Source organism: Daktulosphaira vitifoliae, unplaced genomic scaffold (assembly GCF_025091365.1).
Source record: "Daktulosphaira vitifoliae isolate Bord-2020 unplaced genomic scaffold, ASM2509136v1 Scaffold_1, whole genome shotgun sequence".
Taxonomy (NCBI): Eukaryota; Metazoa; Arthropoda; class Insecta; order Hemiptera; family Phylloxeridae; genus Daktulosphaira; species Daktulosphaira vitifoliae.
Window position 1 is genome coordinate 33,089,989 of NW_026099572.1, and position 25,090 is coordinate 33,115,078.

Sequence of the window (25,090 nt, forward strand, 5' to 3'; positions counted from 1 at the left end):
AAAAAAAAATTATATTGATATGTTCATTTTTGAAAAAGTTATGGCACTTTTAAGTAAAAAAAATTGAAAAAATTTCGAAAATTAGCGATTTTTAAATTTGTAATTTTTTTGGAGGTTTCCCCCATTTACGGGGAACGAGGGAATTTTTTTCAATTTTTGAGGGTAATGTCTTCGACTAGATACAATTTGTGATCTTTTGACGTATCATTGAAACAAATCGGTTCGGTGAGAGCTGTGAAAAAGTGGTAATAGACACAAAAAAAAAAAAAAATAAAAAAAATAAATAAATAAAAAAAATAAACACATCTTAGTAAAACCAATACCTTCTCAGCTTCGCATCGAAGCTAAAATGTATGGATCAATATAATTCTTCTTTTTATAGATGCATGATGTCTTTACCTATTAGTTGGTATATTTTTTTTATAAATCTGACTTTTTACCTGCCTACAGGGGGGGATTCAAATTCTCGATTTTATTTTTTATATTATCAGGATATTAATAAGAAACTAGCAGATCATGTAGCTTTTGGAATAAAACACCAATTTTTTAAAATTAAACACTATCTAAAGATTTGCATTGAAGCGTTTTTTTTTTTGATAGTGATTTTAATCACTATCAGATATCATAATACTTGATCCAACTATGCCACGTCACCACTGTGCCGCGAACCCCCTGTGCTGGGTTTTTTTATCCGATCAACCGTTTGGGGTTTAAAATTGTTGAAAGATTTGGATTTAAATACAAATTCATCATGAATTTGGTTTTTATAATACCGGAAGCAACAATAATCTGTTTTAATAGACCATAATTAATTTTATGGTAATTATAAAAAAAAAAAACAATCTTTTTATTGCTGCTCATAGTAAACATTATTTTTTCTAATTCGAACTTTAAGTAACGATTTAGTAAATAATTATCAATTTGATTTCAAAGCGACAATTATAAAAAACGGCGTCTTTTTGGATAAATTATCTAAAATGTGTTCAAATTATAAATATACCTTTACCAGCTTTTACATAATATGTAAATACTACGATACATGATAAATTCATTTACGTATATTTAGCATCAATAGTGTCACTGCTTGTTGTGATAAATCTCGCTCTATATCTTATTTTAGTAAGCCCCTTATAATAAGTTGGATCTGGAAGAATTTTATAGTATAGTATTCCTAAAAAGACAAAATAATGCTAGGAAGATAAACTTCCTTTCGTCGTCCCTCCAATGTTATATCTTTTACGTCCTAATCTAATTCACTTATAAAATTGAAATCAGGTTTGTTACATTTAAGAGTCTATATTACATAATATTTTCAATTTTTATATTGGTTCATAGGGCATTTTAAACTGTTTATTTATGTTTTAAACAAGTTTTATTTTTTTTTTAAATCATGTTTTTAACTACTCTTAATGAAATTCACAAAAACATAAAATCTGAAAGAGAAATTAGTGAGAATAATTTTTTGATTATTTGACAATATTGCCACAGATATATGAAAATAGTATAAATGACTATTCTACATAGTCTGGAGTATTGCTCAGATATGATTTTTATTGTATTGAGTGAATCTTATAAATAGAAGGGGAAGAATGTATCACCGCCATCAATAATATATTGTATATCACATTAATCATGGATCAATTAACTGAATTATAACGACGCACCTAATAATATATGTTTATCTTATTTATTATATATCTATGTTACTATATTCGCTTTAGTTGTGTTTGGCCATACTCTAATAACTAATAAAGATTACTTAAAAATACTTCTGTATTATTTTGGATACAAAATATTAATGAGGTAACAGCAAAATTTATAGTTAATAGCCACATATAATTTATGGCAGATCTTTAGATTGTTGTAGTTGTTTAACTATAAAATTGTATTATTTACACTAAATAATTTTATTATTGATTTTGTGGATTTTTATTAAATATTAAATTTTATTACATTAGGACTTGTTATATAAATTATATTCGAATATTATTCGTGTTGATTATTAAAAACTCGTATCATTATAATTAATTATATTAAACCAGTTTATTTTTATCAGGTAAATAATTTTATAAAACTACTGTTATTACTTTTTAAATAAAACTTAGTGTATTAGAAACTCCACAAAATGGTAATTACATCATTTGAGTATAATAAATAATTATTTTTTAAAATTTATCTGATACTCAAAAAAGTCAATTATTATTTTTAATAATATTTCTTAGGAAATATTTTATAATTATATAATATAATATAATATATATATTTTTATCCTGTGTAATAAATGTATCATAAAATTAAGTTTACATTAGAACAATAAATATAATAAATTTATATTGTTGAATAGTTTCAGCAAGTAAATAGATAGATGAATTTTTCATGAATCATACTATTACTTTTAAAATTACATATGGCAATGTAGTTTTTGGAATATATACTATATAACCCAACCCAACCTATCCACCTATCCTCGAGTTTTCATGTGTTAAGAAACCTTTTAGTGGATGCTGTTATAGACCTTTATAAACTGTCTAAGACTAAAAAAAATCTATTAAGAAGATAAAAATATTTATTTTGACATAATTATAAAACAAATTTTTCTTAGAAAATGTCCATTTTGTTTTAGAATTAAATTAAAATTTTAATGTAGCTAAATTTTAGGTATCCATCTTTTAGAAATTTTGATGGAACAATAAAAATTGATATGAATATCCTGTAGGTACAAACAGAAAAATACTTTAAAGGGTATAAGGTATTGGTGAGGAGTGTAAATTGTGCTGTACATAGCAACTCATTCAAATTATAAACTCCCCTCAGGGTATATAATTTAAATTTTCAAGATCTTGTCACAGGGTGATATGTCTAAGAAATCTTTTTAATGCCCCCTCCTAATTACCATGTATTTATTTCTGTCATGAGGATTCTATCTCTATATTACCCATGCAAAATCCACTATACCTATCAAATATGCAAGTATAAAAACATCTACTTATTTTAATTTTAATACTGTAAATTTTCATGAAATTATTTAACTTTTTCTCCTTTTGTTTGGTTAATAATTCAATGAAATTGTTCATATTTTTATTTTGGATTTTATTGTGTTGGTGTTTTGTCTATCTATATACTTCAAGATAAAACTGAGTACAATATTATATTTTTTGTCAATGTTCTCATTTGTAGGATACCAGGGGCAAATAGGTGATTTAATATTTACCAAGAAATATTAGATTTTACATTGTTAAAAAAAAATCCACTCGCTATGCTTGTGGTTTGTCAAAGCTATACTTATTTTAAATAAATAAAACTATTTTTTTTTCAAAATTTCTTTTATTAATCAATTTTAGAATAATAACATATTTTCAATCAATTTACATTTAGTACCTAAGTTATTTATAATATCTTGAGAATCAATGTTAAACATTAAAATTTGTTATAAATTGTGAATTATTTTTTATTTTGATCATTTATAAACAAACCAAAAGTATAGATCTCAATTATAAAATAAATAATAGCTAAATAAATAAAGAGTCCACTGGAAAATCCTGTTTTTACAGTGAACCTATGTGCTTCCTTAGGACTCTATAAATAATATTTTATTAAAATTTGTATTGTGTTTTACTTAAAGTATTTTATTTTTAGCTTAATAATTTTTTAACATGGCTTCAAAAAGAACCAGTGAAAGGCAAAAAAACAGATGTGAAATTCAAAATCAAAATAGGTCTCAAACCAAAAAACAATCAAGTTCCAAATATTATGTCAGAAATCTTCAACCTAGTACAAGTTCTGAAATTCATATCAAAGATTATGGTAATAAAGATAATGTTGAGAATAATAAAATTGTATTGAAAAATGATTTAAAAAAAAAGTATTTTGGATACAAACGTTTAGAAGAATTGTCTGAAAAAGATCCATCTGAAATAGTTTTTATTATTTTCAGCTCTAATGGATTTTTAGACTTATTCAACTTAAATAAAGAGCCTGACTGGCTATTTTTAATTATAAAAGTAGTTGCAAAGATATGTGCTACTGAATATGAACAGAGCAAACTTGCAATACTAAAAGAAACAATAAATGTTATTTTTATAAGTCATTTAAAAACATATATATTAGTAGCACCTACTGAGAATAATCAAAAAAGAATTAAAAACATGAATGATTTTTTTAATAACTGTTTGTTAGTTTTTGAATCCATTACTAATTTTTTTCCAAAAACAGCAGTTGAAAGATTACAAGATGTTGTTATAAGTTCAAGTATAGCTTTAATGGGTATAAAAATGTATCGTCATGAAATTTTCATGAATGATTTAATTGTTGATAAAATGAACAAACTTCTTGAAAAGATTAAAGACATTATTCTTACTAAAGAGGTTAAAAAAGAAGAAAAGTTAGTTCTTGATAACATTGTGCAACTTTCAACTCCACCTGAAAATTTTAGAGAATTGTCTGTTTTTCCAACAGTAGCTGATATTGATGGGGAGGGACCATTTTTAAGACCAAATGTTATCAATGGATCTTACCATAGCATTGAACATTATTTAGATGTTCAATTTCGTCTTTTACGAGAAGATTTTGTTGCTCCTCTCCGGGAAGGAATTCAGTTTTATAAGAAAAGCTTAAAAGGAAGTACTTTGGATAAAAAACAAAAACGAATTAACAATATACGTATTTATCACAATGTTCAATTTGAAGATAAAGGAAAATTTGTCCAAGATAAATATGGATTTGTTTTGAATTTCAATAAAAAAAAAAAAATAAGAGTCAACTGGGACATATCCAAACGATTTATGTTTGGCAGTTTACTATTATTTAGTTCAGATAATTTTATTTCATTTTTTATAGGAATAGTTTTAGATCGAAAAATAGATCAATTAAAAGAAGGAATATTAATTGTTGAGTTACTACAAGACATAAGACCTGCATATTTTTCAAATTATACAATGATTGAAAGTGAAGTATTCTTCGAACCATATAAGTGTACCATGGAAGCTTTAAAAAATATGTATTCTGACAATTTTCCTATGGAAAAGTACATTATTTTTGCTGAAAAAATTGTAAATTATCCAAGTTATATTAACAGTTTACCAGTAAGTAGTTATTGTGTGGATTCTTTGCAACCGTTTGATGTTTTAAATGATAATTCTTGGCCATCGAAACATGAATTAAAACTTGATGAAATGCAGTATGAAGCATTTAAAGCAGCTTTACAAAATGAGTTAGTTATAATTCAAGGTCCACCTGGTACTGGAAAAACATTTATTGGTTTAAAGATAATGAAAACTTTAATTGAAAATTTATACATAGCTAACAATCTTACTAAACCAATTTTAGTGGTATGTTTCACAAATCATGCTCTTGATCAATTTATGGAAGGAATTATACAATTTACACAACAAGTTGTTAGAATCGGTGGGCAGTCCAAATCAGAATTAGTACAACACTATAGTTTGATAAATATTACTCGAAAGTACCGAAGAACTGTTAATGTATCTAGAAGTCTTAGAGAAATAAATGATACACTGAAATTTACAATGCGTGAAATAAATTATTTTCGAGTTTGTAGCGAAGAAATTTCTAATAATGGCGGTATTTTAGATTTGACTTTACTGAAAAATGGTATACCACTAAAATACCATAACTTTTTCATAACACCTTTAGATTTACTTTCATGGTTATTTCAAGATTTTACTTATTTTAATAGTGATCCTATTGTTTATTTAAAAGAAATAAGCCAAAATTCATCATCGAGTGTTCCAAACAAACAAAAAATAATGAATATTAATATTTTGAATGAAGAAGATATTGATGATACTATGCAGTATAAAACAGATGATCCTGATTTAATGGCATCAATGTTGGATAATGAACATATTGCTATTTACTGTCTGACATTAAAAAAATTACTAGAAGATTATCAAAATTTTCAATTAGATTTTAAAGAATTACAGCTTACAGCAGAAAGAAATTATACATATTATAATAAAGTAGAGGAAGCACAAATTAATCTCAGAGAAATAGAAAACATCATTGGATACTTTAGAGATATGTTAAAATTAGTATATCTTAATCAGAAAGTATCAAAAATAACAAACGATTTAAATTCCTTAAATATAGGAGATAGATGGTTGATGTATTTTAGTTGGGTGAAAGAAATAAAATTCAAATTTTCTAATAAAATAATGTTACTTGAAAAATACTATAAAACTTTATATAAACAATATGTTGAGTTAAAAGAAATTGAGAACATTGAAATGTTGAATAAAATGCACGTTGTTGCAATGACAACAACTGGAGCAGCAAAACATAGAGTATTGCTTGAGGGATTGCAATCACCAATAGGTGAAAATTCATTTTATGATTATAATAACAATATTTTTATTTTAATGATTTTTATGATCTTTCAGTTGTTATTGAAGAAGCAGCTGAAGTTTTAGAAGCACATATAATATCATCCCTGACTCGTTATTGTGAACATTTAATATTAATTGGTAAAACATGTTACTAATTTTATTTTTAAATCATCTTTCTTATTTCGAGGTTAAGTTATTTTATACCCTTGGTAAATTTGACACTAATTGAATATAAACCAATATTTCAACATCAACATGTTAAACTCATTGGAAACCTCAATTTAACTTGTACAAAATAATTAGCTTTCTTAAAAAAATCCTGCTGTCTACACCACTAACATAACTTTCTGTTTAAAGTACTGTTGGTAAATGTAATACTAAAAAAGAATTTAAATCTTATAAGTGGTTATGTAATTAAATTATTACAAGATTACTAAACTATAAGATAGAAGTAGCGTCTGGATTCAATATTTTGCATTATTTTTTGCAATATATCTATATTGCCATATTTATTAATTTTGCACATTATTACACTTTTTGAAGCATAATTAGGTATGAATTATTTTTATTTTTTAACTAGATAAATAATCATTTATAATTGAATAGATTATTTCAAATTCTCGATTTTGAAAAAACTAAAAAAACTTCCTAAGTTATATAGTGCTTTATATTTTTGTTTTTTTTTTTTTTTATATATATTTTTAGTAACAACTTGGTAAATGATACTTATTAATTTTTTTATTCACTCATTAGTGTATAAAAAAATAATTCTATTTTTATGTTTAATTTTTTCCTACAATAAATAGCTATTATCATCATATTTTATCCTTTAAAATATTATTACTTTATTATAATTAGAATAATAAATAAAACCAATGTTTGATTAAATATACATTTTATTAATGATAAAAAGAAAATTTATAAAAAAAATATTTTTTTCTACCCCTTCTTAATTACATCAAAATTTAGGTATTTTTCAGGTTCTAAAGGGTTTTAACTTGGGAACCTGTAAATACGCGTTTATTAAAAATAATGAACTATCCATACATCTGAATAAAATTTCCAGTAGTTTAATACAGAAAGACAGTAAAGTTCACAAGCAATGATTAAATATTTGATTGCCTTACAAGTTATAATCTGTATTCTGAAATAAATTTTATTGTTGTTTAGGTGATCATAAACAATTACGTCCAAGTAATGCTGTCTATAAACTAGCAAAAGACTATAAACTTGATATCAGTTTATTTGAACGTATGATTAATAATGATGTACCATGTTATGCACTTGGCGAACAACATAGAATGAGACCAGAAATATCATCTCTCATCACACCAACAATTTATGCCACACTAAAAAATCATATTTCAGTTTATGATAGAGAACATATTTTAGGAGTTACAAAAGATTTATTTTTCATTAATCATAATAATTTTGAAAAAGAAGTATGAATATATTATTTTGTTTATTTAACAAATGATTGATATGTTAAAATATATTAATATTATTCAGCAAATTTTTAAAAGAAAAATTTGATTTACTAAGTTTTTGGTTCGATTTTTGTGATTAATGTATTTTGATAAAGTTTTATTTATCAGTTCTTATTTTATTGTATTTTTTTAATCTTTAAAAATTAAAAGATAATTTTAATGTTCATTGGGACATTAAAGATTTGGGAAGGGGCAATGAGGATATGACCCCCTGGAAAATATACAATCATCTTAAAAATGCTTTTTTTTTAAACAAATTTATATATAATAGTTTTATTTAAACAATTAGTTTTATCTATAATAAAGCTTATATTATTATACATTATGTCTTAGGAATTTTTTATTTTAGTACATTTTTTCTTGAAGTATATTAAAAAAAAAATGGTTTTGTCCTCCTTAGATTTTATTAGATGGATGTCCATGGTAACTATACTCACTAAGTGTGTACTAACAATACTTGTTTTCAATTGATTATATATGTTCATTAAAAATTTATAAATGGGTATCCTAAATTAAAAAATATTTAAAAAGTAGTATAATAATTATTAAAACTAAAGTTTTTGGATAATGTAAAACAAATTATTTCATTAGTGAGCTATGTATTATCCTTAATGTAAGATATATAATTAATTTTAGGTTGAAGAAATATCAAGCAAGAGTAATGACCACGAAGCAAAATTTTTGATAATGTTTGCAAGACATTTGATTTTGCAAGGCTACAACTCCAGTCAAGTTACAATCTTAACTACTTATAGTGGTCAAATGTTTCAATTAAGAACAGTAATTATAAATTTATATTTATTGTTTTTATTTAAATACGTCTACGTACTGACCTTTGTTTTGGTAGAAAACAACCTCTTACTATACTAATACTATAACGGAATTACTGATGTGATGGGATTTAAAAAATCAAATCTATATAAGAATACATTATGTTAACTAAGGATCGGCCTGACAACTTTTTAAAATCTATTTCTATCAACATATACATTCTTTAAATACAGATAAATTTTAAAATTTTTATTTTTGGAAAAATTGGCTTTACTGATCTTCAATTTGTATGGTACTAAAGACAAATCTGTTTTGAGAATTCTTATTGAATTAGTAATTTTGTGCTACTGTTAAAACCAATACCAGTTATGTATTCATAAAACTGATTATTTTTTAACAGTAGCTGTTATATCTGACATATTTGCATTATATGTTTTTACCATAATATTTAAAAAATTAAGGTAGAGAATTTAATTAATTTGATTTGCTTAACTTAAAACTTATTATTAATTTTCTCCTTAAATATATATATTTTTAAACATTCAATTAAAAAAAATGTTACCATATTTTTAATTAGAAAAATACTGAATTTATTTTTCTTGTTCAGTAAATTAAGCTATCTACTACTGAGACACTACCCAAAAAAGTGTGCATCAGGTACTATCGTATAACACACAGTATCTTAATTGATTAAAATATTTAATATATCGAGTACATTTTATAAAATCTTTTGATTAATTAAATAATTTACAGCTACGAAAAATGCATCCTATTTTAAAAGGTCTTAAGATTATAGTAGTTGATAACTATCAAGGTGAAGAGAATGATATAATATTACTATCAATGGTACGAAGTAATGAAATGGGTAATGTAGGATTTCTGAAAATTGAAAATAGAATATGTGTTGCATTATCAAGAGCGAAAAGTGGACTCTATATTATTGGTAACATGAATAATTTATATGATTCTGGTGAATTATGGAAAAGTATTAAAGCAATATTAATTGAACAAGATTCTTATGGTAATTATTTTATTTCTTTGTGTCATTAGATGAATATTTCTTTAGATATTTTATTTATTGGTATAAGGTGATGAATTGACACTTGAATGCGCAATTCATAAAGGTGTATACACAAAGGTGTCGAATTGTGATGATTTCAATTCAATTATTGAAGGAGGTTGTAGTAATTTGTGTAGATCACTATTGACATGTGGTCATTATTGTACCAGTATCTGTCATCCTTATAACAGAGAACATTTAGATTTCAAATGTAGAGAGTCATGTAACAGGTATTAAATAAATAAAGGATATAAAATAAAATAAATTGTATGGATTAATTATGAAAATAAATTGATATTAATCAATAATTTGATAAAAAAAACTAATAAATTATAAATTGAAATGCTTTTATGCAAATTTACATGAAAGCAGTTTGATGAAGTGTAGGGTAATTAATTAACAAGTAATTAATAACATAAGAAAGTTTGTTACACGATAATATTATTTACAATAATAATAATATGATAAAAAAGGTATATATCTAAATAGAGATTGGATATGTATATAATATATATTAATCAGTCTATTGAAATCAGTACAAATAACATTAATTAAAAACAAAAAACGTAATACCGAAGTCAGTGTGACTGGTTTACCCTGCCCGTCGTCCATCGCGCATGGTGCGACCTGTTGGTCATAAAAATGAAGTGCTGCAATTGCCATCAGAGGTAATACCTGAAGTGGGATGCGACCATGACAAGTCTTGGCACTCGTGCTAGCTATTAATTATTTTAAGACAAAATTAAAATTATTATTTAGGATAGGTTATTGGCTTAATAGTTTTCTTATTTGTATTCTATAAGATACTAAACATCTGCTTCCAATAAGGTCTGATTAAGAGTTCCATTCAAATCTTATCAAAAGTCTATTTAAAAAAGTTATTCTTTAATATTATAATACTATTATTATTAATTTAGACTGTTTTATTGATAAAAATTTCATACATTGAGAAAAATATTTGTCTTAGTAGATGCCTACAAAGGTTCAAGTAGAATAAAATGTTGGTGAATGGTTATTTTAATGTTTTATCTACCCTTAAAATATATATATATATATATATATAAGATTAAAACAAATAAAATTCTTTGCTTTTTAAAAAATTGTATATTTTATATAAAAAAAAAAAAACAGCACAGAAGGGTCGCTACACAGTGTGGATGTGGCATAGTTGGGACAAGTATAAATGATATTTGACAGTGATTAAAATCACTATCATAAAAAACGCTTCAATGCAAATCTGTTGATAGTGATTTGAAATATAGTTCTGAATATTTCAATTATAGCATCTATTTAAACACCAAGAGTTACCTAGAAATTATTAGTATATCTATTGAAATTATTTATGAGAAGTGATTTTAACCAAATTTTGAGCTTTTTTCATAAACTTACTCTTAATAGTAATTATATAAGTTCTTTATCATAAATTAATCTAAACAAAATCATTTTTTTAATCTTCATAAAATTGTCTATTTAATGATATCAATTTCAAACTAAAAAAGGTTAAAAGTACAACATTATTATATTATAAACTTTCATAAAAATCAACTTTAGAGGACCAAAATTATAGGTTAAACATTAAATTTTGAATTGAAAATTTGCAAGGATTATTTTTACACATATTAAAAATCAAAATCCATTTTTCAGTGTAAATAATCGTTTTTATAATTTAGTAATAATATAAAAAAAGAGCTGTTGGAAAAAATTTAATTGCAGATTTGAAATCGACGCACAAATGTGGTTCATCAAAGTATATTTTGGTGTATGATGATTAAAAATTGTTTCATTTCAGTGATCTGATGTTACTGAGTAACATAAAACCGAATTTTATATTCTTATTATTTGTGGAGATATTTAATTTAAAAAAGATCACACAAGGTGTGAATGACTGTACTGTTACTGTTTTGGTAACAGTAGTTCGCATATATTAGTAGATAAAAAGGGATATTTAAGGTAATTCAAAAATTCAATGTTGTTCTTCTTAACTTATGGAGAGCAAAATATTCAAAATAAGTTAAATTTAATATTCAATGTAAGTTAGGTTCATGTAACTATTATGAAAAGTGGCCACATTACTATGGCAACCCTTGTTAGGTATTTTAATATAAAAAAATTGCTTAGTTGTACATTTTTTAAAAAGTAATAACGTAGTAAAATTGAAATTGAAAAAAAAATGTGATAAATGACAATTTCACATTGAATTTTATTGGAAAGAAGGGGGATCCTAATCTTTTTTCATAACTTTGTAAAACATATAAAATTAAAAAAAAAAATTTAACACAAAAATAGCATGTTTTTTTAACTATGGCAACCATTTACACTTAGAAGATAAGTCATTGAAACAAATTTTTTTTTAATTTATAGTACATTACAAGCTTTAATTTAACATATTTTTGAAGGGCGCATTATTTCTGGAACATTATCAAAACTTTAGTTAAAAAACTTAAATTTTTGAGCAAAAGTTTCTTTTTTGAATCCTCCCCTGTGGGCAGGTTAATGGTCAGATTTAAAACAAAAATATACCCAAAGAAAGGAAAATACATAAGGTATTTATGTGTAAAAAATTTATTTTGATTTGTTTATATTTAAAAAATTTATGGCAGTTCGAAAAAAAAAAAAGTTTAAAAAATTATGATTTTAAAAATCGTAATTTTTTGGGCGTTTTCCACCATTAACGAAGAATTAGCGAAAATTTATGAATTTTTAAGGGTAATGTCTTTAACTAGAAACGATTTGTGATCTTTTGACACATCGTTGAGAAAAATCAGTTCAGTGAGGGCTGAGAAAAAATAGTGACAGACACAAAAAAAAATGATAAAATTAATACCTTTTTAGCTTATTAAGTTAAAAAATTTATATCAAATATAAATTTAAATTGTAATCTTAAAAACTAGTTTTACAAAGAATTAATCCTACATTTATATAACTCTTAATTATAAATTTTCTTTTGTCTTGGATTAAGCTTTATACACTAGTGCAATTAGGGGAATTTAGATTCCTCTTGAAGAATAAGTCCTTAAAAACGTAAGATACTAATATCCATTTATTTAAAAATATTTTTTACACTAAGAATTAATAAATTTATCTCCTCAAAAGTTTTATTGTGTATATGATAGGTGAGTTATCCCTTAGTTTTACTAGTGCTTAAAAAAGCACTTCAAAATGGGTACAGGAACCATACAAAGAAAAACAGACAAAATTAAATAGTTTGTTGATAAACTTAAAAAATGTTTTGACCAATTTTGGTATTATATTATAAAATGCAGAGATTTAAATTTTTTTAATTATGTATATAGTGTGTATAAATTGAATAGATATTATATTTACTATACAACTAGAGTTCTTATTTTTGGGATTAATATTGTATTCCTACTAGTTGAAGCATGTTTCGAAGTATATTATATACAGCAACCCTTATTTATGCTTTTATATACATCTATGAGCTATTATTTATTTAATTTTGTTAAATTAAATAAATGTTTTGTAGGAGTTGCAATTTTAATCATTTATGTAAGAAGCAATGTTTTGTTGACTGTGGAGATTGTTCTGAACTTGTATTAAAAGAACTCCCATGTGAACATACAGTAATACTTCAATGCTCAATAGATTCTTCTAATTATCAGTGTCAAGAAGAAGTATGTTATTGAATTAGATTATTTATTTTATTATTTAAACTTTTGAGGTAATTAAAAAGTCAATCTTAGGTTCTAGTAAAATTAGATGTATGTGGCCATGAAATTAAAAAAAAATGTTTTGAAGTTGACCCAAAATGTACAATTAAATGTTATGATCGACTGGATTGTGGACATTCATGTATACTTAATTGTCACAAAAATGATGATCCTAATCACGAAAAAGTAAATAGGAATAAATAATTTTATTTTTAAATTAATCTATATTTAATTTACAATATTTTAGTATTTATGTTTAAAAAGATGTGAAAAAATAAATAAAAACTGTGAGAGTATTCATAAATGCAATAAACGTTGTTATGAAGAATGTGCATCCTGTGTAGTAAAAATAGATAAAAATTTGCCATGTGGTCATATAAGACAAAATATTCCATGTGGATTAAGTGTTGATAAAATAAAATGTTTTCTACCATGTACACGTATGTTAAGTTGTGGGCATAAATGTAAATTAAAATGTTCAAATAAATGTGGATTATGTAAGTTCTTGGTGAGTATATTCAATGATTATCTCAAATTTAAATGCTGATAGTAAATTTTGAATGTTTTTAAGGTTTCAAAGATTATTTCTGACTGTGGTCATAAAGTTACATTAGAATGTAGAATTAAAGCTGAACGAAAGTATTGTAATGAAGTATGTAATCGAAAATTACCATGTGGTCATATGTGTAAAGGTCGATGTGCAGAAGACTGTGATTCTCAGAACTGTAAAGAAATAGTATTTGTTGGCTTTAAAAATCTTAGTTGTGGTCATAACAAATTATGGATGCTATGTTGTGATCGAAATAAAGGTAGTATGGTTACATGTTTTAATAATAATAATTAATTTGGTTAAGATTTATTTATAGCCCTATTGTTGCAATACAATTTTTACAGTCTGTAAATTTTACATTCATTCTAACGATGAAAATAGAAACAAAAAAATTTAAATATGATTAATTTTTTATACTATGTCATTTAGATTAATATAATATTTATGAAAATCAGTGTAATCCCCTTATAATAAAATAAAATACAAAACCAAGAATTTTAACACAATAATAGCATATTTTTAAATACGGTAGCTATTTTCACCATGTATTCTCCTAATAAGGTATTTTAAAATAAAATAAAATACAAAATCTAGAATTTTAATAGAAAAATAACATATTTTTGAATACGGTAGCCATTTGTGCATAGAAGATAGGTCGTCGGGACAAATTTTTTTTTTTTCATTTAATAGTACATAAAATAAGCTTTAATTTGATATATTTTAAAGGACGCAGTATTTCCGGAACATTTTCAAAAGTTAAGTTGAAAAAGTTAGTTTTTGTAAAAAAGTTGCTATTTTAAATCCCCCCTGTGAGCAGAATAAGTGTTAGATTTTCAAAAAAATTATATCAAATAAAAGGGAAATATCTAAAGTTTCAATATAAAAAAATATTATTTTGATTTGTTAATATTTTAAAAAGTTATGGCAGTTTTAAGTACAAAAAACATCCCGATAAAAAGTGATTTTTATCGCAAACATTAAATTTTTTTTTTAATTTCGACAGCCATTTGCACATAGAAGATAAGGTGTCGAGACAAATTTTTTTTTCATTTTATAGTATATAACATAGCCTTTGATTTGATATATGTTTAAAGGACACAGTATTTTCGGAACATTTTCAAAAGTTAAGTTGAAATTTTTCATTTCATATGTTAAGCTTTAGTTTCATAAATAGATCATTGGATAAAAAAAAATTGTAAAATTAAAAATGATGTAAACTACTAGAATAGTTAATGTTAACTGATCTTTAATATAGTGTAACTTGTATTGCTTATTAAATGTAAATGTTATTATATCAATAAATAAAAATGAAGTTAAAATATGGTAATTTATATAAAAAATTAAAGCCATAATATAATACATAATATAAAATAACAATCTTAAAATTTATAAGGTAATTTATAAAAGGTATATTTATTTTTGTAAAATACTTTGTTTTACAAAATTGGTATTTTAATTTTCCATTTCATTGCTTAGCTGCTCTATAAGATATTGTTTTACCCAATGACACTATTTTAGATATCTGATAATATTTTGTATTTGATAATTTTATGTAATTGTTTTTTCTCAACAGAATAATCAGGTAGAAAGGTAATTTTTGTAGAAGTTTACGGGTAGCCTTTTGAACATTCTGTATATTTGTTTTATTTTTATTCTAAAATGGAATTTTAGGGCTATAGGTGCAAATTTTTTTTGTCTTGTATAATAGGTGTAAAATTAAAAATTTAACAAATTAACATTCATTAAGATTTTATGTAATATGTAATTAACTAAAGACATTTTAATTCTTAGATTAGTATTTAGTTTAGGTGAGGATAGACCTCTATAAATATCTATATTTACTATAAATTATAGTTAGTGTTGTGCTCATGTCATTTATCCCTTCCAATAATTGAAATGCCTAATATTCATTGAATTACATTTTCCAATTTTTTTTGTCGAACTATCAAATATTTGTATAAATAGCTCTCTTATTTAAATCTTTTTTTTTGTGAAAAACAATAGCATGTAGTGTGTTTTGGATATGATTTAAGAATACAAAAAAGTTAAAGTACTTGTCAAAATGTATGGACTTCCTTGTATGTTGTCTATTATAATTTTTTGTATCTTTTTTCAAATATCCCAAGACAGCAAAAAAAATTATTTTTTTAGTGATAAAATTTTAATTTTATCATTAAAGTATTAATTAATAAAAAAAAATGTAATGAAATAATATGTTTGGTATTATATTTCCATTTAAATGGTTTAAAGTTAAATAATGATTTCTTAATAAGTAAGATATTATGATTTATTTTTATAATACGACATTTATTTTATCATATTGTAAAACAAAATAAATTAAATTAAAGAAACAATTTTTAAAAGAGAAACCATGAATATTCTGATTTTGAAATTGAAATGAGAACCAAGTTTTCACAATCATGTTTTTTTTTTCATTTGACATAATTTTTATTTTATGAAATTAAAATGTACTTCCTTATTATAAACAAAAAATATATATATATCATTGTTGATGAGTTAGATTACCAAAGGATAAAATTAATTAATATGGATAAACTGATGCAAAATGTTTTATCTTATAATTATTTTTAATTTAAGTACTATTAAAAAATTTAAGTTATTAAATAACTTTAGAGATGGTCCAATGTGTAGATAGGGCGTTCAATTTATTTGCAATGACCTATGTAGTTTTCCCATCATTTAGTATAGTGTTTCTCAACCAGAGAGTTTGTAAACTAATTATTAAGGATTTCTAAAATATGATTAAGCCTATGGTGGAGATTGCCATAATAAAAAGATTGAAAACCTCTAGTCCAACACAAACAATAGCTATTAAGAGATGATGCATAGATACAAATAGGGAGGTGCTTTAACTACTTAGTATCCTCATAAAATATAATATATTATATTTATGGTTCTATTAAAATATTTTTAAAGTAACAAGAAATTACATTTAGCATTCCTAATTTTTTTTTAAATATTTGTGCCTATGCGAGGACGTTAAGTATAAAATGTATAATATTGTTAATAATAATAATAGTGATAATATAATTATTTTAAAGATGTGTTTTTTTTTTAGATTTTAGCGCTGATAGTGAGTATCTTTTAGATAAATGTCAAGAAAAATGTTCAGAAAAATTAATTTGTGGTGATATATGTTCTGGTACTTGCGGTAAATGTAAACAAGGTCGCTTACATGTACCATGTGAACAAAAATGTAATAAAGTGAATGTTTGTAATCATACGTATGTATTATTTTGTTGTTATTTTTATTTCTACATTTAGAATTTGAATATAAAGTTTTATATACAATTTCTTAATACATTTATGAATTAATTTGTTTTATTAAATAAAGGTTTAACAAAAATACTTATTTTTAGTTGTAATTTTCCTTGTAAGATGCAGTGCCCACCTTGTAATCAAAATTGTTCTTTTGCTTGTATTCACTCTAAATGTACACGTAAATGTGGCATGCCATGTGTTCCATGTCAAGTAAGATTTTTATAAAATTTATGTGTTATTATTTAAAAGTATGAATTTATCATTAGGAAAATTGTGAGTGGAAGTGTGAACATTTAAAATGTACAAAAAAATGTGGTGATATATGTAATCGTCATCCTTGTTACATAGGATGTAAAGTTTTGCTGAAATGCGGGCATAAATGTATTGGATTTTGTGGTGAACCTTGCCCTCCATTTTGTCGTGTTTGCCATAAAGAAGAAATTACTACAATTGTATTTGGGAATGAAGATGAACCTGATGCAAGGTATTATAATTTCAATTTATCTTCTGTTATCAGTTTCTTAAAAATTTAAATGCACAAAATTAAATAAGGCCACTTGATAGATTTATGATAATTCAGACAGAACAGTACCACGATAGATATATTTTATTGTAAGATTAGGTTATTTATAGAAAAAAAAAATGGAACTAAAATAATTATAGAATATAATTGTATTTTATATAAAAAAATTATCAAAAAAAAGTTAATATTTAAAATACAATTGATGTATAAATATGGATTGATTGCATAAGTCATAATCATAAAAGAGTAAAAAATTTTAAATTTTTAATTAAAATATGGAATTACTGTGATCTGGTTCATAGCAATTGCCTAAAACTAATTACTCTATTGACGGGTAGCATAATGGTTTAAAAAAAATAAAAATTAAATAGGCTAAAAATTGAACAGATCATAGCTGGAAGAGAACCATCAACGCAAAAGAAAAAAACATTTGACCACACAATAATAATTAAAAATATAACTGCCACATTTAATAATAATAAGTTTTTTTTTAATTTTGTGTTTTAACTATTGACAATTTTATTTAACTATTACTTTTGTTTAAAATTAAAAATATATTTAGAATATAAAAAGTTTGTGTTTAATGCTGATGGTAACATTATTCCCAAAAAATGTATATACAATTTTTTAGTATTTTTTGTGGTTTTTTAAATTAAATATTAGCCATTAGTAATCTACTCTTAATATATTACTTTTGTATTTTAACGATTGATGACAGTTCTAAAATATTGACTTATTTATTTTACAATTGATTATGTTATATTTTAACTGTTTACATTTTTTGTTTAACTATTTCTTTTGTATTTTATACTTAGACAATTTCATGATTTTTATTTTAATTTTTGACAATTATGTAAAATAAAATGTATTTATCTTGAATATTCTTTTTATTTATTTTATAAATAACCTAGTTTTTCAATAAAATTATTACAATGAGACTAAACGTTATATAATGAATTATCTTAAATAAAAATTAAAGTTCTATATAAATTTATGTATATTCTATTTTTAAAAACAGTTTATTGAAAAATTATCTAATTTGTGTCATAACGTTTTTTATTCTTGGATGACAATATGGCAAGTTAAGCATATTTAGTAACATTAATTATTAAATAAAATTTGTGATAAATATATCTAGTTCGAGATTGTTTGGTGCTAAATTTTCATAATACCCGCTCATTAGCATAGGAAAAGCTTAGCCTTCAAAAAATTAGGAAAAATACCTTGTTGAGCCAAAAAAAAATATTTGTAATTAAACAACATTTCTAGCCTTCCCAAAATTTCTATTAAATGCCCTCCTATGCTGTGTAGTTTAGTGAAAATATTTTACCTAAAAAGGAAGATATGTAGTTTTGATTCCTATTTCTCTAGCATATGTGATAAATTCCTGATTTTTCTTAACTTCTCTGCCAATGGCAAATTTGGTGAGACAATAACTTTGGGAAGAAAATTGTATGGGATATTCTTTAGAAGCAAATAACTTAAAAAAAAAAAGGATTTCTATAAATTAAAATCTAATAAACAGAAATTTTTATAAATATATTATATCCCGATTGAAAAAAACAAATACACTTCTGTCTATCCTACTTTCAATCTTCCTCTGTATAAACTTCATATTTTTATGAAATTAATTTCAATCCCTATTTCATAGTAATTAAGTTATCCATTTAAGTATTAATTATTATTGTAATCAACTTAAATCAAATTGTACTAGAAAGAAAGCATTTTGAGTAATTTCTTTATTTTAAATGTTCCAGATTTGTTTACTTAGAGGACTGTCAACATTCTATTGAGTCTAATGCTTTAGAGCAGTGGTTAAATCAACAAGATGAAGAAATTTCTATGAAACTTTGTCCACTATGTAAGACTCCAATCCTAAAAACTCAACGATTTATGAACAAAATAAAATTAATTTATCTTGATATTTCAAAAATCAAAAAAAAAAGTTTTGGAAATAGTGGGTTAAATTATTTTCAGAAAAACGAAAGTCTTATAACTTCCTTGGAAACTATAGATCGGAAATTTGATTCAATGATAGTTGGTAATGCAAATGATTACGTTGATATTAAAAAAAAATGGAACATAATAATTTCATCTATATTTAAAAATAACAGTAAATACAAGACCAAGGGTCCTATGTCATTGAAAGTTATCGAATCTTTAGACTTCACTTTAAATGTTTTTAAATCTATATCCAATTACAAAGAACGTGTCATTAAAATAAAAGATAACAGTTATAAGAAAAATATTATTGATTATTTTGTGTGGTTGCTTAATGTATGTTTTAGTTATGCTAAACGATTATCCAATCAGCAAAAATTAGATATAAACCTAGAAATGGTACGTGCTTTAAGGGTAGTTATGTTATATGAAGTACTTGACAACACAAATTATAGAGCATGCATTGGATTACAATCTACTTTATCTATAGAAGTTCAAAAGATTATGGATGATATTAAAATAATAATATTAACTAGTCATAGGTACAGTAATGAGAGAGATAAGACAGTACAAGCTTTATTGAATACAATTGAAGAAAAATTAAAAGGCGTTTCAATAATTACTGAGGAAGAGAAAAAAATGATACACCAAGTTATGTCTAGGACATTTTATGGTGGAACAAAAGCTCAAGGCCATTGGATGAAATGCAAAAATGGGCACATCTACTGCATTGGGGAGTGTGGAGGTGCTATGGAAAAGTCTATATGTCCTGAATGTAAAGTTGAAATAGGTGGTACTAATCATACCTATGTAGAAGGAACTACTGTAGCTACTGAAATAGATGGTGCACGTCATTTAGCATGGAGTGCAGGAAATAACATGGCTAATTATGGAAATATTTTTTAATTAATTTAAATAAAAAAACTATTTAAAATTTACTCAATAAATTTCATTAAATTTTTTTTATTGTAATTATATTAATGTACTGGTTTTATCATAGGTACTGATTTTTGTTTTTTTTTATTTTAAAGTTTTTAAATTAATATTCAAATATATATGAATAATTTGTACTAATAACAAATGTTGAACTTTCATTTAATTTATTTGTAGTTAATGAATGTTTGAAGTTAAAAATCTAAAATGGTTAGAATTCAAAACAACTCATAATGTAAATTTTAAATATAATACATTTTTTTACAAATATTTAGTTATCTTATTGATGTCTTATATAACTTCTCCTAGGCACTAATTGGGGTTCATTTATGAGTTTTTTTTAGAGAATTAATACTAAATTCTACAAAATTTTCTAGTATTGCTAGTTTTTTTTCATGAAAATTAAATGTTAGTGTTATTCACACAAATTTTCCATTTTTATGCAATAATTTATAACAATCAATTATTGATTAAATATTCAATGTGTTGTTTCTAAGCATTTTTAATAAATTTATAAAATTAGATTAGAATTAATGTTTCTAATCTGATTAGTAACAAATGTATTAGCGAAGAAAAAAAAAAAAAAAAAAACTCAGCACAGTGGGGTCACAGCATAGGGACGTTGCATAGTTGGGTCCAGTATAGATTTAATCTGACAGTAATTAAAATCACTATCATAAGAAATGCTTCGATGCAAATCTGTAGATAGTGTTTAATTCTAAGAAATTGATAGATAATTACAAAAGCACCATCAATTTCTATTTTCTTAATTATACCCAGATTAGTAATTCTTTTAATTATATAGTATATAATTTTTAAAATTAATTGTTTTAAAATTATTATTGATTTTGATTTTTCATAGGTTAAAAGTAATTATTTTGAACCTACTCTTTTTTGTTCTTTAAAGTTGAATTTATTACCATAACTTTTAGCTCAACTTGCAAGTTTGAAATTGACATTATTAAATAGAAAAAAATGAAATTGTTAAGATTAATATGCTATTAGAAAATTTTATTATTATTTACAGTACATTTATCAGAAAAGTTCAATTTTTTTAATATTTTTAACACGCTTATATTAGTTTCACCTGTATGTATGTATGTATGTATGTATGTATGTATGTTTGTAACTCTCCAAACGCCACGCGTTATCGCATATTCCGTCGTCTAAACTAGACTGTCATAACGCATTCACCCCACCCCACCCCACCACACGCTCATCAATACGCCGGCAATACTATTCCTGTATAAATTTATTTTTGGTTATCGTACCCGTACACGCGTGCTTGTCATCAATATTATTTATATATANGTACCCGTACACGCGTGCTTGTCATCAATATTATATATATATAAACAAATTTTTATTTTGACTGACCTATTGGTCAGTTATACGCCCGCGTCTAATGCGTCTTACGTATATATATTTATATATTCCTACCGCCGTTTATACCTCAGGTATAACGTTAGTCCGAACCGCCCGCCCACAAAATACGGTTATACCTAGTGCATGATACGTTTACGTACTTAAGTCGCTTTACTTGTATATATATATATATATTCTAATTACTATTAAAATTTATTTATTAACACGCTTTATTTTGATTAAGAGATATACAGTATTCATTCCGATTACGAGGGATGATTTCCGTATCGTCATTTTTCGTCAGTATCTCCACGTTCCGGGAGTGAGTAATTTACGCGCCTGCTGTTTTCTTTGGATGTGGTAGCCGTTTCTCAGACTCCCCGGAATCGAACCCTGATTTCCCGTTACCCGTTACAACCATGATATTGATAGTAACTACTATCATAACATAAAACTAAAAAGTGAAAAATAAATATAGTTTAAAAAAACTAAAAAAACACGCTTTTAAAGCACATCGAACTAAAAAGTTAAAAATAATTTTTAAAATAAGTTTAAAATAATTATGAACAAAAAATACTAGTATTATTGTGATAAAAGCGTCGGGCGCTCAATATACGAAAAATATGGCACAAAGCACCCACGCTTTTATCACAATAATACTAGTATTTTTTGTTCATAATTATTTTAAACTTATTTTAAAAATTATTTTTAACTTTTTAGTTCGATGTGCTTTAAAAGCGTGTTTTTTTAAACTATATTTATTATCGTAATAGATCACTTAAATATAAACCATAGTAATCATTTCTAATTAACTTTTGGTGTTTAAAAAGATTCTACAATGGAAATATTCAGAATTTAATTAATTTTAATGATTATATATCTAAAAAAGCCAATAAAAAAAAGTTGTTAAAAAGATTTACTCAATTGAGCGTATTATAAAATTTGATTATAATTGTAAAAATCCAACGTTAAATTCAGGTGAAACTAAATATCATTTTTCTTTTAAATTTATGATTTATATAGCAACATGTTACAAAAAAATTGGAATATTATAGACTGGTAGTATCAAACACAAATAGAGTTAAAAAATTAATAAATTACAAAGTAAAATTATTTACTCTTGTANTTAAAATAGAGTTAAAAAATTAATAAATTACAAAGTAAAATTATTTACTTTTGTAATTGAATACTTTTATCATATCAAATCTAATTTGACAATAAATACTTTAAGAATATTAGAAATTAATGATTTTAATTGTTTGTATGGAAAAAGTTGCTTAAGCTACTTTTTATTTGAATAAGGAATATTTTTTCAATTTTTAAGAGTAATAACTTTAATATCATAAACTTAAATTAATCATTTGACGTATCGTTGAAAAAAGTAGGTCTAGTGAGGGTTGGCAAAATAAATCGTATCCACAAAAAGAACCACATAGTAAAATAATACTAAACATGAATATAAATTTATTCTCATGAGGGGACACTATAGTGATAGGATCCTTTATATTTATTGAAGTTATTGAATCTAAATGAGATAAATATCAAATGATTTGAAAATTTTATTCTAACTCAAAAAAAAATGCAAAATATTAATAGCCACAGACGGATTTGAACCTCCTACAATAAGCATGAAAGGCACAAATGTTACCGACTTGGCAACGGTTCGCTGCCAAGTCGCTAGATAAAATAGTCNTTCGTTGCCAAGTCGCTAGATAAAATAGTCTATTTAAGCCAACTCAAATTTAAAAATTACTTTTTCGACTTTAAAAAAGTAAAAAAAAATTAATAAGTTTAATTTCTTATGTCTTATGAACTTTATTCTATGTCAATTAAATTATAAAATATTCATGAAAGTCATTGTATTGCCCTTATAAGATATTTTAAGATAAAATAAAATACAAAACCTAGAATTTTAATAGAAAAATAACATATTTTTGAATACGGTAGCCATTTGTGCATAGAAGATAGGTCGTCGGGACAAATTTTTTTTTTTTCATTTAATAGTACATAAAATAAGCTTTAATTTGATATATGTTTAAGGACGCAGTATTTCCGGAACATTTTCAAAAGTTAAGTTGAAAAAATTAGTTTTTGTAAAGAAGTTGCTATTTTAAATCCCCCCTGTGGGCAGAATAAGTGTTAGATTTTCAAAAAAATTATATCAAATAAAAGGGAAATATCTAAAGTTTCAATATAAAAAAATATTATTTTGATTTGTTAATATTTTAAAAAGTTATGGCAGTTTTAAGTACAAAAAACATCCCGATAAAAAGTGATTTTTATCGCAAACATTAAATTTTTTTTTTAATTTCGACAGCCATTTGCACATAGAAGATAAGGTGTCGAGACAAATTTTTTTTTCATTTTATAGTATATAACATAGCCTTTGATTTGATATATGTTTAAAGGACACAGTATTTCCGAAAAATTTTCAAAAATTAAGTTGAAAAAGTTAGTTTTTGTAAAAAAGTTGCTCATTTAAATCCCCCCCAATGAGCAAGTTAAGAGTTAGATTTTCAAAAAAATGATATCAAATGAAAGGTAAATATCTAAGGTTTTAGTGTAAAAAAAAATTATGTTGATTTGTTTATTTTGAAAAAGTTATGGAAGTTTTAAGAAAAAAAAGTGAAAAAAATGACAAAATATACCGATTTTTAAATTTGTAATTTTTTTGGATATTTCCCCCATTTGCGGGAAACGAGGGAAATTTTTTCAATTTTTGAGGGTAATGTCTTCAACTAGATACGATTTGTGATCTTTTGACGTATTGTTGAAAGAAATCGGTCCAGTGAGAGCTGAGAAAAAGTGGCAACAGTCATAAAAAAAAAAAAACATATGGTAAAATTAATACCTTCTCAGCTTAGCATCGAAGCTAAAAAAGATTTATTAAAATTTTATAGAAATTTTACTATTTAATGGGTACTTTATTTATTTATTTTGTATTGACAATCCCTTAATTTATTCTTAATGATTGGAGAATCAATGATTTATATTACAATTGAGAGAATATATTCATTTAGTAATTTTAAAGTCATAAATTCCTAATTTTTAAATTTGACATATAAAAGTTATTTTTAATTAAATAAAAGGCAATAATTAATATGCAATTTATTTATTGGTATTCTTTTGTTAAAATATATTATTATTTATTAATAGAATTTTTTAC

General features: G+C 24.2%; 1 protein-coding gene across 2 annotated transcripts; it reads left to right on the forward strand.

The window, feature by feature from the left end:
• Nucleotides 1-1,540: 1,540 nt before the first annotated feature.
• Nucleotides 1,541-20,795, forward strand: LOC126904239 (NFX1-type zinc finger-containing protein 1-like). 2 transcript variants are annotated; one of them, XM_050683054.1, is made up of 15 exons: nucleotides 1,541-1,803; nucleotides 3,637-6,333; nucleotides 6,399-6,482; nucleotides 7,515-7,786; nucleotides 8,468-8,611; nucleotides 9,356-9,623; nucleotides 9,691-9,892; nucleotides 13,147-13,294; nucleotides 13,364-13,516; nucleotides 13,578-13,838; nucleotides 13,902-14,139; nucleotides 16,960-17,125; nucleotides 17,261-17,372; nucleotides 17,429-17,646; nucleotides 19,443-20,795. In XM_050683054.1, exons 2-15 carry the CDS (start codon nucleotides 3,654-3,656, stop codon nucleotides 20,530-20,532), a joined length of 6,036 nt encoding a protein of 2,011 aa, XP_050539011.1. In that variant the 5' UTR covers nucleotides 1,541-1,803; nucleotides 3,637-3,653; the 3' UTR covers nucleotides 20,533-20,795. The 2 variants fall into 2 exon arrangements, with proteins under 2 accessions (XP_050539011.1, XP_050539017.1); XM_050683060.1 differs by lacking the exon at nucleotides 1,541-1,803 and adding an exon at nucleotides 1,971-2,056.
• The last annotated feature ends 4,295 nt before the right edge of the window (nucleotides 20,796-25,090 follow it).

What these genes read in the sequence shown, in the direction of transcription:
- LOC126904239 (XM_050683054.1), top strand. Translation starts at nt 3,654, where the DNA reads ATGGCTTCAAAAAGAACCAGTGAAAGGCAAAAAAACAGATGTGAAATT. An exon ending in TGTAGAGAGTCATGTAACAG is followed by an intron (nt 9,893 to 13,146) that starts GTATTAAATAAA and finishes AATGTTTTGTAG; the next exon opens with GAGTTGCAATTTTAATCATT. An exon ending in GTGGATTATGTAAGTTCTTG is followed by an intron (nt 13,839 to 13,901) that starts GTGAGTATATTC and finishes AATGTTTTTAAG; the next exon opens with GTTTCAAAGATTATTTCTGA.